Here is a 14,668-nt window from a genome sequence, read left to right as displayed (position 1 = left end):
GCTTTGTTAAGAGGGTAGGCGATGACGCCTATGCCACAATTGACAAGCTGGTTGTTGTATGCAGTGGCCTTGTAAATCTGCAGACTCCGATTAATAATGGCAGTAATAATTCGAATTCTGAACATGTTTGAATGACAGTGTAATATGCTAAAGACTAAAGCAACAGAATACCATGTCATTAGCATCCCTCATGCAGGTCAGAAGCAATGTTGTGCAAAATAATCCTTCCATCATAGCTTCAGTAAATAATTGATTTCTGGGGCTCTACACCTCATTTCGTGCTAGTTATTTTATTGTATCTTGCAGCATTAATTCTGCTTTTACAAAGGTTAAACATTCCGAGTGGCTCTTTTTTTAAGCGGAACATTCATAGCAATTAAATGATGTTCCACCTTGCAGTGAAGATGATTTGTTAGTGTACTACATGATGTACACAAATGCTTTTTACGTGTACCACAGAGTTGCAAAGCAGCAGAGATGACTATTGTTAATGCTCTCCATGTGTAACAGATTTCACACCTGATTTTGTACTAGTTATTATATCGTATCTTTCAGCATTCATTCTGCTATTACGAAGGTTAAACATTCCGAGTGGCTTTTTTTTTTTTAAAGCGGAACATTCATAGCAATTAAATGCTGTTCCAGCTTGCAGTGAACATGATTTGTTAGTTTACGACACGATTTGTTAGTGTACTGGTAAGAATACTGCACTGTGTTGCGGGGTATCACATGAGTCGCTCTTTTGACCACACAGTGGCTGTTTAGCACATGTGACGAAAAAGTAGACTATAAAAATAGAATGTGTTTTCTTTTTCTTCCAGGATTATATTACACTGTTGTAATTGGTTCGCCTGAGAGAATGTGTGCAGTATGCTCTGTGTCACCTTGAATTCATGTTCCAGAATTATCTAGCAAGTGTTCATGCGAGATAATTCTTATGAATATAATGTCACACGCACATGGAACTGATGTTTATCCGTCATTCTGGAATGCTTTTGAAAAAAATTGAAGCCGATTTTCACTACGTATGAGTTACATTATTATGCTCTATAATACTTATATACGTTTTGTTTTGAAGAGTTGTTGGGTAACTGTGTTCTTGTTTCATGTTTCCATTCCAACACGAAATCCACATTCAGCAGTGTGCCATGAGGCCTGCTATTGAATGGGTACTCTGCACGTGGGCAAATAAAAATTGAAGTTCTGCTTGTTCATAACTGTATCTGAGTGAGTAAATGCTTTACTGGGCATTTCACCACAAAAATCATGATCACAGTTTGCTGCGAATGGGACAAAACGTTTCAACTAAAAATGTTTAAGCATCCTCTAGAGCAAAACTTTATTCTTGTGGATATATTTCATGATTATGGTGTAGTATTCATCAGTTACAATATGTCTTGGTATTAAACTGCTTTAAATCAAATTAAAAAAAACAGGTTGCTCACTTGCTTGAAGCCATGTTATCATTTGCTTCGGCATTTCACGCACATCCATGGATTAGCCACCCTCTTCAGTTTTACGCATCGTAAGTGAAAACAGGCACTACAAGCTGAGCACTCTACAACACACCCTGCTCTGGCACCATGACAATGACATGTCAGCTTGGCACTTTCAATTTTTTGCAATAGCTTTCCACACTGAATCTCGGGAAAAACATGATGGAAGAAAAAAGATTTTGCCTTGGATATTGCGTCTTCCGAGAACTTTCTATCAAACTATAATTTCAACTGTCATGACAGGACCAGTGAAGACAACAAAATATGCTTTGTTTAGTCCTGCGGCAGCCATCTCTGCTTGTACTTGCATGTAGTATGCGTGGTTTTGCTTCAGCTTCATCATGTTATCAAGAAACGGCAAACATTTTGGCAAATCATTCATGGAAGCATCTTTCACTGAAGCAGGGCATTTAACTTCTAGAATTGCCTTCTCACAACAGCTACATGACAGAATGGCGTCAGGTGATGCAGCAAGAAACGGAAGGTCTTCTAGTACAAAAAGGCCACATTCGTAAAGCTGTAAACTCTTGTGCTTCTTGGCTTCATGTTGAATAGGACGCTTGTTTAGCTTTCGGCTCCATATCGCATCCCCATCTAATGCTTGCGACTCGGGGTACCTTTGTGTAGCCCATTATTTGCGCGACTAACCCCATGGTGCCAGTTTTACATCCTACAACACGGTGCAATATGGAAGCTGTAATTCGTCCCCTGCGTTATTCTATCCATCTTGAAGAGCGCGATTGGCCACGTGTTGCTCTTTCAATAGAAGCACACCTTTTTTTGACAAGCGCAGTTCTTTGGCTGCCGTTGCGTCAATGCCAGAGTGCATGCCTCCAACTGGAAGCTGCGGTGCCAGTTGCTGGTTCACTGCCTGCACACGGCCTTGTTCACTTGTTTCTGGGGAAGAATCAGTTTCCTCGCTATCAGAAATCGAGCTGATGAGCAGTGTGCTTGGTGCAAGTGACTGCAAGAGTAAAAAGAAATGCATGAATATTAGTGGTTTATGAGGAGCTGCATTTTAGAAATGGAATTTCTTAAGCTTGTTGACAATAAGTATGAAAAACATCTAGTCCTCAGAAATCAGGAATGTCTCATTAAGATATCATCCACTGCTGCACTATATGTGCTCACATGATGGGATGGAGTTGAGCAGTCTTGCCTTTACTTGATTAAACAAGCTGTGCAGTTGCTGCGTACTCCAACTGGGTACAGCTTCCTGGGGCCTTGGTATTTCATCTGGTACACCTTGAGCAATTTTCGACTTGAAAAACAATATGTCACTAACTGGAGCCGCCTGAAAGCACACAATTTTTTTTGGTTTGCCTGTAATACTGAGGCACAAAATGAACAAGCATAACCGTGATACTTACTGCAGCTTTCTTGGTCACAGTTGCCTCTGCATTAAAAAGCAAGGCAGCAACATGGGTACAGCATTCTCCAAGACTGCAAAACAACGGCAGAATCACGTTTTAAAGAATGCATGGAAATACATGGCTGGTAATTTAAGTTTAACACTAGTTCGTGAAATAAACGCACTCGTGGTAATGCCAGAAAAAAAAGGATGTGAGGTCGAGGGGAAGTGGAAAGGAGCACCATGTATTTTGCTTGTTTTCGTTAAGCATGTGTAGGGCGCGTCGACACACTAATTTGATCTATGCAATAAAATAAAACGCTGTTTACTCATTCAGAAGCTAAAAGCTCGGCGCAGCAAGCATGAACTTTTCTTCATATCGCGGACGCTTCTTCAGTGACTTCATTTTTGCCGATTCAGATTCATTGCGTTCTCAGACTGCATGCATGCAGCTCCCTGTTTGTCATGTTGCACATGCACAAAAGGACGGGATAGGTGCAGTACGTTAGCACCTTGATGCATCTTTTTCTTCCATCTTGCCCACTGTGCCATTTAACGCCAACAAAATTATCTTTACTTAATGTTTGACGCAACATGTACTATACCGCAGAACGAACCCACGTTTCTAAACTTATGAAACCTAGTCCAAAATCATGGATTAAATTATGGACCGGTCAAGGAAAAGACAGTACTCTCTGCAGCGCCTTCCTCCCGCGCGCACACACACGCACACACACACACACACACACACACACACGACTCGAGCGCGGTTAAGCTCGCCGATACTCATTCATGACAACACGCGAAGTCACGCCCACGAAGACACTCTCATTGCCAACACGTTCAATCAGCTCCTAAGAAACGTTATCACAGTGCACTTATCCAGCTATGCACGTGCAGAGAGCACTTGCGACGGAACCGTCGTCCCTCACCACACACCAACACTGGTACGTCTTAGAAGGGGTTTGGCTCGCCTCCACAGATGCCACGATGAGGACGACACCTTCGCCGCGTTTGCCAGCCTTAAAAGATGAGACGCGCTTCACCTTGCCGTTCACGAACGAATTGTACACGTCACTTAGCTTGAAGTTCTTAAATTGTTCTTTGGTGTAGAAGCATACACCCTCAACCAGATAAACAAAAAATATCCGCTGCGGACACTGGTGGAATGTTCTTACAGCCCGACGAGAAGCTGAAACGCACATCAGCGTCTAGTGGATCAGGCAGCTCTTGGCCCTCAAACGTGAGCTTCTGCCAATACCGTTGACGAGGTTCGGCGTCGAGCTGCTTCAAGTACTCACTAGACATTGAGAACCGCTTCCAGAGAGCGAAGAAAAAACACGTTAACGTAAGAATTCAGATGACCGAGGCAACCGAGGCACGCAGTACGCACTTGAAACGCAACGTTCCAACGGGCGGAAGTCGCTCGGTCGGTAGTTTGCTGGGTTCAACCAATCATAGCGCGCGCCGTCTGTTTGTAAACACTGAAAGCGTCTATAGTTTATTGCCACTTTAATGCAGTATTTCCCGTTTATCAACTTTACCCACCATGCACGGATAGCAGTGGTTGCATTTTTTAGCAAGTATGTGCAGATGTTCCCTTTATTGGTTATGCTGAAACAAGGTTGCCTACATGCAATTATGTGTGAATATTTAACGAAATCTATTCAAAAGCAGTTAGCTTATGGTGGGGTTGGTCCACATGTCCCAGCTATACTTGGTTTTCTTGGTGGTTCTTAATTTAATGTCATATAACTTTCAGATACATGTTGTAATAAGTTGATGCACCAGAGCTTTTTGTTTTTATGTTGAAATTTAATGTGTAAATGTTTTAGATATATTTCATGCACTCATCTTGTAATAGGGTTGATTTAGAGGTTTTTTGCAAAAGCAGAAGTCATTGATTGTTGGACATCTCCATTTGTACAGATAGTGTGTTGGCTAGAACGGCTGACAGATTCATGACATTGTGTTACTGTGAATGAAGGTGCCAAAAGACAAGTCTCTCATCGTATCGTGCTATGGAGTTGTATTTTTTAGTACTCGGTGTTTGTGTTAGGTTTACTAAACTATACCTTCCTAGAAAATGTGTAAAGGTTGAGATGATTTCCTAATCACACCTGAAATTTCAAGAGTTTCTTGTGATGCACTAGGGGGAGCTGCTGACACTACATCCACTTGCAGGATATTATTGTGTTGATAGTGCACCTAAGTATTGGAAGAAGGCTTTGCAGTGATTGTTCTGTGGATTCAGAAGCAACTATTTTTAGCTTGTTTTTTCTATAATGTCAATAAAAATAAAAGCTGTAACATTGTCTTTTCGTAGCTGTGTGCACCAGTATAATGGGTCTCCTTCAGAGTCAATGCTTTAAATTCTTTGTGTTGTACTATTTATACGGCATTAAAAAACGCCCATAAAAGCTGGAACAACATTGATTATGGCACTCGCTCAAGAGGTGGAAGGCCACATCTGGTGCCCGCATGGTACGTCGAATCAATTTTTTTTAATCGACAACCAAATCGACTAGGTGGCATGACGACGATAAGAAGCTTCGCTGTGTGTCGTTGAGAACGAAAACGGTTGTCCTGAGTGTAAGAGAATCGACGGATGGATGGGACGGGCAGGAGAGACAGACGAACACAAGGCTAACACAGTTTCGAGCACTTCACTGCTGTTGCAGTAAAAAGTAAATGAGGATTACAGTAAATAACAATCAGTATTGCACCATGCATAGACAAGTCGGCTTTCTCCGAGAGCAAAATTTAGCGGACTTCAAGTTTAGAAGGCATACGCAAAGAAACCAAATATTCATGATGCGTACATGTAGCGAGACAGGACACATCCTTGTAATGTACTACTTTTGCCTTTGAGGCACAGCTGGGACAATGCAGTGCCATGCCTCCGAATGGCATGGCACAACAGAAGTGCCATGCCAACAGAAGTGCTTGCTGGATAGCATATCTATGTACATGTACAGCTGCTCACTTCGCCTTTGTGCAGCGGTGTCCTCTGCCTGCTGTGCGCTGCTCTGAGCGAAGCAATGAACTTGCTGTAACAAGCTCGGCGTGTTTTTTTTTTCTTGTAACAATATTTTTGCAACACTAAAAAATAAGCAAGTACGTGTAATGCTGGTAGACGTAGTAACCTTCCCGTACTGGGTGCTGTTGTTAATGCGATTAGCACTCTTGGTGTACTTTATGCACTTTTCGGGGTCGGACTGTCCATTTGTCAATGTCTAGCATTTTCTCGCCAACACGGGTCACTGGGTAGTATATGGTCGAATGGTTAGAGCATCTGACTGCTGTAAGGGGATTGGGTGTGAAATCAACCTTAGCACCTACATGGGTTAATGAGTATGTGCCTCTCTTTAATTAACTCTTTCACTGGAACTTGGGTCATGTGTGTATAGCTCTTTGTTTACTTTGGTTACTGGGTATGTACCATTCTTCAATCAACTGCTTTAACAAAAAACTTGGGTCACTGGGCGCATGCCACTCTGAAACAATCTTTCTTGAATATATCTTAACGTTTCTTGACAACGCATACCATCACCATGCACGGATCTTGCGGCAGCGCTGCCAGATTGTGCAGCGTGACCAGAGGGAAACGCGAGAGAGGGGCCCGGCTGCAGTACACCTGATACATGACATGCTTCTACGTTGCGAACAGTGTCTTGCTACAATGCTAATTGCATTCATGTCCACAGTCATCGTGACATTGGTTCTACTGCAATCTTTACCGCTCACTCATCGAATTTTGTGCTAAAGCGCAATGTTAGCTTCCATGTGAAAATTTTGGCATTGTATCTTTCACCTACGATGGCAAACGTACTTTGTTAATGCTGGAAGCACTAAAATGTTTGTGAAGGACATTTTTTAGGAATCGTTACGAAGTGAATATAACAGCAGCGATTTACGCGGTTAATGGTTTTAAACGCATTATGAAAGTACGGCTTGGCTTGTTCAGTAACGGAGCGACCAGCGGTACTGCCCGCGGTGTTTTAGGTTTCAGCGTCTAGTTTCACTTTCTCCCGCCAAGTTTTCACGCCAACTTCGAGTACGTGAGGTTGCAGAGCTCCGAGTTCACGCTTCGGTGCAATGGAGATAATGTGCGTAATTAATCGTGGGCCTTCGCGCTACGTTCTCACTATCTCTGGCGACCACTAACTCCAAGACCTAAAGGCTGCAATGGAAGCGTATTCATCCCTGCAGTTTGTTGACCGCGACACTATCCTGCAGGTAAGTTTCTTTTTCACACGAGCAGACGTGTTTCGGTTATTATGTGCGTTTACCGGTGTCAATACGGCTCTCGTTTAAAGCAGATGAATTGCGAAGTTTCTTCATTGCGATACGATATTGGATTAAGATAGTCCGGGGAAAAACTAATCCTACAGCATGTTTGACAGTACGTACGTATCCTAGCGGGAGAGCGTCAGTGTACGCGTAATTTATATGTAGCTAAGTACAAATGTTCTCTTACAGCCCTGTTTCGACTACCTTTAAACGCATATCCGTACTGCAATTTTCCTGGCAAATATCCACGCTTGTGCTTTAAGTAAGGGGTTTGCGGCTGTTTAGTAAGTTCGTGAGTTTTTCCGCGCGCAGAAACTAGCACATTTAAATAGAAGCGCGCTTGCACGCATGTTGTGTTCTAGTTGTACCACGGTCACACTTAATTTAGTGTAACCCGCTTCGTCTACAGAACTGAGAGCCCAGTTATTGTAATGGCACCTTTACGTATTCTGTACTCACTGGCTCGCACAATGCAAGGCTGTCAGAGCCGTGTGGAGATAAGATACAGTGCGGCCGGCGAGCGACGAGCGCGGTTGTTGGCAGAGTAGAAGTGCCCCCCCCCCCCCCCCCCCCGCTCCCTCCGGCGCTGCCGTCCCGCTTCCTTGCTTGCGCGTGGGAGATTGAGTGGGAAGTTCGCCTTGCGCCCGGTTGCAAGATAGGCCTTTGGTGCCGGAGCACAGCGTCGCCCCCGCCTCCCTCCCTCCCTCCCATAACCCCACGCGCGACGGTCGCGTTTGCTTTCCGCCGTGCGTTCGCTCTCCGTGATAGCGCGCGTCCCCCGCACGCTACCGCTCGGACATACGGCGCGCGGCGATGATGTTATCTATACGGAACCTCACGGCGACGGCGACGACGACGGCAGAAATCCAGTTTAAGTGTCCATGTATTTGCTATCGCAATAAAATCAAAGTACATGGTAAGAACTGTATTCTTGCATTTCGCCCCCATCTAAATGCGGCCGGCCGTGGCCGGGAATCGAGCTCGCGTCGTCGAGCTTAGCGGCGCTACCCGTATGCATTTACCGCTAAGCTAACACGGCGGATGTCAATATACGATTCAACTACGTGACACGTCTAAACAAACAGCCATGCGCTAAATACATGATGATGATTATTGTGGTTTATTAGCGCAAGGGCCAGATGTGGCCAAAGAGCGCCAAGACGATGGTAATGACTTGTTAGTCGTACATGAAGAGTGAATTACATGAGCAATAGATGTGGCATGGCTGTAAAGGGGCCTAAAAACACTCGCTGTAATGTGCGTAAAATCTATACGTAATAAGATTATGGCAATGACTAATTATGTGTACTATGGGCATGAGCAATGCATTGCGAAGGAATGATACGACTTGCAAAATATTAAAAGAAGCACAAGTGCCAAAACAGAGCCCTTGAAACACAAGGGCCTGGAGGCATGTGCTATAAAAAAACTATCGCAGCAACATCCTCTGGAGAGTGGGTGCGCTACGAACTTATTGGGCTAATAACATGTAGCACAACATCTTTCAAGAAAGCAAGGACTGCGTTGGTGCTAAAAAGTGGTTCTTTACCGAGAAACATAGCGGGATGGAGAGGAAACAATAGCGATATGCTAGCCGGAAATGTTTCTTTCTCTTTCGGCTTCCCGACAGTCCAGGAGGACGTGGAGGACGGTGAGCCTCTCGCCACATCTACCACATGCTGGAGGATCATTTCCATTCAATAGAAAACTTGTGAGTACCATATGTGTGTCCTATTTTGAGACGACAGAATAGGACATCAGTTCGTCGTGTTTTAGTTGTACAGGGCCAGAACCCCAACTGTGGCTTAATCAAGTGGAGCTTATTATTTCCTTCGGCGTCCCACAAGCGTTGCCAGTGGCTTCGCAGTTTGTTTCGTAGGAAAGGCTTCAGATCTGTAGCAGGGACAGCACCGGGAAGACCAATACCTTGCGATGCTGTTGATTTGGCGATTTCGTCGGCAAGCACATTACCCTCGATTCCTCTATGGCCGGGAACCCAGCATATTATTACATGTCTATGAGATAGATAAATGTTACACAAGAGTGAGTATAGCTCAATAAAAACAGGATTCTTATGCTTTTGTAAAGATGTTAGCGCTTTTACAAGACTTAACGAGTCTGTGAATATTATTGCTTTTTCCAGTTTTAATTTCTTTGTATGTTTCACCGCAGACAGTACTGCGTAGGCTTCTGCTGTGAAGATACTTGTTAGGGGGTTCAATACGTCTGATTTAGAAAAAGAGGGGCCAACAGCCGCGTAAGATACGCCAGCATGGGACTTGGATGCGTCGGTGTAGAATTCCGAGCACGAGTACTTCGATTGAAGTTCGCGGAAATGCATTAGCAATTTCGAGCTCAGGAGCTTGCTTTGTGACATCTACAAAGGATAGATCACATTCTATCACCTGCCACTCCCAGGGCGGTGACAGCTTAGCTGGAGGCATTAGGCGATGTTCTAGAAGTGGGACATCCATCTCTTCGCTAAGTTCTCTTACACGCAGTGAGAAAGGCCGCCTCATAGAAGGTCGATTATAGAAAAGCGTTGCACACTTCAAATCATTAAGGGTTGTAGAACAAGTATGTTCACGATCGGAGTGTACTTTGAGAAAATTGGTGAAGCTGATGTATGTTCTCTGGAGATGGAGTGACCACTCATTTGATTCTACGTATAAACTTTCGACGGGGCTTGTTCTGAATGCGCCAGTGGCCAGGCGGATACCTAGATGGACAGGATCGAGCATTTTTAGCGCGCTCGGGACGGCGGAGTGATGATATACTACGGCACCATAGTCCAAACGTGACCGAATGAGGCTCTTGTGAAGATTCAGTAAACACTTCCTGTCGCTGCCCCACGATGTGTGAGATAACATTTTCATTAAGTTCATTGTTTTTAGGCATTTCGCCTTGAGATATTTTATGTGGTTAATGAAAGTAAGCTTCTGAGTCAAGTATGATGCCTAAGAATTTGTGTTGTTTGTTTATAGCTATTTGTTGTCCATACATTTTGATAGTGGGATCTGCAACGAGACCTTTCTTCCTGGTGAAAAGAACACAAGAACTTTTGTGGGGGTTTACTTTGAACCAGTTTTCGTCTGCCCACTTGGACACTTTGATCAGCCCCTGCTGTACCTGTCTCTCGCACACTGCGAGGTTACAGGACTTGAAGCCTATCTGTACATCGTCCGCGTAGATGGAATAAAAAATAGCTGGTTGTAACGAATCCCGAAGCGTGTTCATTTTAACAATAAACAGTGTGCTACTGAGCACGCCTCCTTGGGGTACACCAGTTTCCTGCACAAAAGGTCGTGATAAAACATTGCCAACTCGAACACGGAATGTGCGATTCCGCAGATAACTCTCAATCACATTTAACATATTACCACGTATACCAAAGTGGGAGAGGTCTCTCAGTATGCCAAACCGCCATGTGGTGTCATAGGCCTTTTCAATGTCTAAGAATACAGACAGAACTGCTTGTGAACAAAAGCCTCGCGTATCTGCGCCTCAATACGTATCAAATGGTCAGTGGTGGATCGACCCTCGCGAAGGCCGCACTGGTATGGGTCAAGCAGTTTGTTTGATTCTAGGAAATGTAATAGGCGACGGTTTATCACTTTTTCGAGGACTTTGCAGAGACAGCTTGTTAGTGCTATAGGCCGATAACTCGATACAGACGATGGATCCTTCCCCTGCTTCAGGATAGGGATCACTATGGCCGCTTTCCAGGCAGAGGGGATCTCGCCGGAAGTCCATATGGAGTTATACAGACAGACAAGGGTTTTCTTCGTTTCAGAGGGCAGGTTCTTCAACATTTTATATAATATGCGGTCAGAGCCTGGGGCAGATTGGTTGCAACAGGCGAGTGATCCATCAAGCTCTGCTAAAGAGAAAGGTAAGTTATAAGGCTCGTTGCCGGTGCTCTTTTGTTCTAGTTTTTGTTTTTCTATTGCTGCTTTGTATATTGTAAATTCTGGAGAATAGTTTGATGAACTGGACACATGTTCAAAATGTGCACCCATGTGGTTCGCTTGGTCTTCCAAGCTGTCGCCCTGTTTGTTTACCAAAGGTAGTGAATATGTTTGTCGTCCTCTCACCTTGTTAACCCTGTTCCAAACTTTGGCCTCATCTGTATACGAGTGTATACCTGATAAAAACTTCTGCCAACTCGCTCTCTCTTCTGGCCTGTCTGGGCGTTCTCCTGCCTTGTGACTTTATCTTCTGAAAATTGATAAGATTCTCTGCAGTAGGAGAATCGCGTAGGAACCCCCATGCTTTGTTCTGTTTCCTACGAACGTTCCTACATGCGTCGTTCCACCATGGGACACGGCGTTTGCATGCCCCACCACTTATTTTGGATATGCATTTAGAAGCGGCATCAATTATGAAGGAAGTAAAATATTCCACAGCAGCATCAATTCCTAACGAAGACAAGTTGGCCCAGGAGATACTACTAGTAAGAGTTCGAAATTTCTCCCAATCGGCTGTATCAACCTTCCATCGAGGGGCTTGTGGTGAAGGCTCAGTTTTGGTTGTTCGCAGTAGTATTGGGAAGTGATCGCTCCCGTAAGGATTTTTGGTAACTTCCCATTTAAGTTCAGATAATAGAGACAGGGAAGCTATGCTAAGATCAATAGAAGAAAAGGTTCTGTTTGCGAGACAGTAAAATGTAGGTTCCTTCTTGTTCAGAAGACACGCGCCAGAGGAGAAAAGAAATTGTTCAACAAGACGACCTCGCGCATCGATACGAGAGTCGCCCCACAGACTGCTGTGCGCATTGAAATCGCCAAGAATAAGATAGGGTTCTGGCAATTCATCAATAAAGGACTGAAATTCACGTTTGTGTAAGTGGTAATGTGGGGGTATGTAAAGCGAGCAAATGGTGATGAGTTTGTTTAGAAGAACAAGTCGAACTGCCACTGCTTCAAGGGGCGTTTGTAGGTGCAAACGTTGACATGCTATGCTTTTGTGGATTGATTACTGATGATGCGAGAGAATCATCGCGATCTTTACGAAACGTAACATACTGTCGCAGAAAGTTTGTATGTTTAGATTTTAAGTGCGTTTCCAGTACACACAGCACTTTTGGATTGTGTTGGTAAAGAAGTTCTTGGACATCGTCGAGGTTCCTAAGAAGGCCTCTGACGTTCCATTGTATGATTTGTGTATCCATAATACGGAGCCTCGCCGCTCCTTAGGCGCTTGGTGCGCCGTCGGGATGGGTGTAGTGTCCATTGCCTCTTGTGAGGCGCCGTACACGCGCTCTTGCGAGCGCAAAGTTTCGCGAGAAAGTCTCGCTGCGAAGGACCAGACATTTGCGCCCACCGAGCCCGGAGGTCGATATGGCTGCCTTTGGGCTTGAGCTGTGCCGGCTGTTGCCAGCGCTAGCAGGGGCCGGTGAGGGTGAGGCAGCCTTGACTGCAGTCACCGCGGGAGTTACTGGCGGGCCTGCGGGTTCACTACGCGTAGCGCAGGCTGCCACCGAGGACTGTTGCGGTGCCGGCAACCCTGAGGTAACCGGGCCTGTTTGCTGGTTGGGTGGAGTGGACTTAGCTCCTTCCACCCTGGGGGCAGGAGCCACAAGCGACAGCTCGCTGCGCGCGGGCTGGGCATGGTGGCAGTAGCCGCTGCGACGCTGCCCCTTGACGCGCCGCATCAGCATAAGTCGTTGTGTGGAATGGTGAGCACCTTTTGCGTGCTTCCCTGAATGATATATTTTCACGGACTTTCAGTGCTAGTATTTTGTTTTTTTCCAGCTTGAACAAGACCGGGAGTACGCTGGATGGTCACCATCGCAATTAACGCAGTAAGGTGTGGCCTTGCAATTGTCTGAGGCATGGCCTTGTACTCCACACTTGGCACAGGTGAGTCGACCACGGCAGCTCTGCGAGCCATGACCGAATCTTTGGCATTGGTAGCATCGTCTAGGATTTGGTATGTATGGTCTTACTGCTATCTTTGTGTAGCCTGTTTCAATGGTTTGTGGCAAGACGCTTAATTCAAAGGTAAGTATCAGGTGTTTCGTGGGAATTTTTTTGTTGTCCCGTCTCATAACGATGCACTGCATATTCGTGACATTTTGCTCCTTCCATCCTTCCAACAACTCGGTTTCAGATAGGTCGATGAGGTCTGCTTCAGATACTACCCCCCGTAATGTGTTGATGGACCGATGCGGTGAAACGGTAACTGGGACATCAGCAAAAGAAACACGCTTGCCGAGTCTGTTGTGTTGCTCCTTATCACGTAGCTCAAGCAGAAGGTCCCCGCTTGGCATTTTGGTGGCTTTGTAGCCAGGGCTTAGCATGTTGGTCAAGGTTTTAGCAAACTGCAAATGGGGATATGGTTCTCGCTAGTCTTTCAGTTCTTTCACTATATCGTGGGGATATCAAGTGGGATATCCCACTTGATATCGTGGGAAAATGTCTTTAGGCCGGGTGAACAAATTCAAAATCTCATCGGTGCGTCCCCTCATCTGAGGGAGACGATCAAGAAGCCGAGGAAAATCGGGCGTTCCCATAACAATTTGGTGTGCTTCGGCAGCAATGGCAGCCACCCACCACGGAGTCGAACAAGGGGACGCTGCAGCACTTCACGTGTAAGGCTGCAGGCGCCAGCCGTACGTTGCCGCTATAACCTCATGTATAAACCCAAGAGAGGGCACCTACACAAGGTTAACCCAAGCCGCCTATAAAAAGTGAGGAAGTAACAGAAGAGAGGTGACAGGACAGTGAGGTCAGAAAAATAGAGAAGAAAAAGATCGGAGAGGGGGATAGGAAAAGGCGACCAGCCGATTTCCCCTGGGTGGGTCAGCCCAGGGGTGCCGTCTATGTGAAGCAGAGGCCAAAGAGGTGTGTTGCCTCCGCCGAGGGGCCATAAAGGTCCAAGCACTCAGCATTGGCTCAACCCCCAGGATCCCCTTTTCCCCAGACACGGCTAAGCCACGCACGAGAAGCGTGGGAGGGTCCAACCCTCGTGTGCTCTGGTCCGTGGTGTCGCAACACACCAAACGCCTGCTTACGCAGACGCCCCTGCGGGGCGCGCTAAATATAGGCACATTACTAATGCGTTTTTATCGAGCGGCCGTGATATTGCAGGCGAATGCGAAAGTACGTGACTTACATGACTCGACGAACCGCAGTTATCCACGCTTGTCGTCTGTCCTTTTCGTACCACCTCCACGGAATTCTTTCTGTAGGACTTCACGGGCGGCTTTCGACCTTTCGAGGCTCTTGTAGCAATTAACAACACTGCAGTATTGCGTGCCACCTTTCCTGGTTGATGAGGTCGCGCTCGCCGTTGCGAAAGAATGCGCACGATCGCTCGCGCCGTAGAGAACACAGGCGCGCGCTGGCCCAGCGGCGACCTTCGACACTTCCATCCTTCCGCCAGGGGAGTATTGGCGCTGGTGCCGCGCGGGCAAACTTTAGGTTGCCTCGTCTACAGACACAACGCATTCCCAACCACGAGGACGCGGGCAGCGCTCGCAGTTGTTCGTTCGGCGCCGGCAGTTTCACCAACCATGAAGCACGAG

The 14,668-nt window shown here is 45.9% G+C and overlaps 1 protein-coding gene across 1 annotated transcript in view; it reads right to left on the bottom strand.

The window, feature by feature from the left end:
- Positions 1-2,096: 2,096 nt before the first annotated feature.
- The window catches only part of LOC125943497 (uncharacterized), a 79,498-nt gene continuing 66,926 nt past the window's right edge, over positions 2,097-14,668 (bottom strand). The window contains exon 3 of the mRNA XM_049662844.1: positions 2,097-2,460. Coding sequence (XP_049518801.1) covers positions 2,215-2,460 — 246 coding nt within the window. The 3' untranslated portion in view covers positions 2,097-2,214. The remainder of the gene's footprint in view (positions 2,461-14,668) is intronic.

The sequence above is a fragment of the Dermacentor silvarum genome, chromosome 2 (genome assembly GCF_013339745.2).
Source record: "Dermacentor silvarum isolate Dsil-2018 chromosome 2, BIME_Dsil_1.4, whole genome shotgun sequence".
NCBI lineage: Eukaryota > Metazoa > Arthropoda > Arachnida > Ixodida > Ixodidae > Dermacentor > Dermacentor silvarum.
This window is presented reverse-complemented; position numbering and strand designations above follow the sequence as displayed.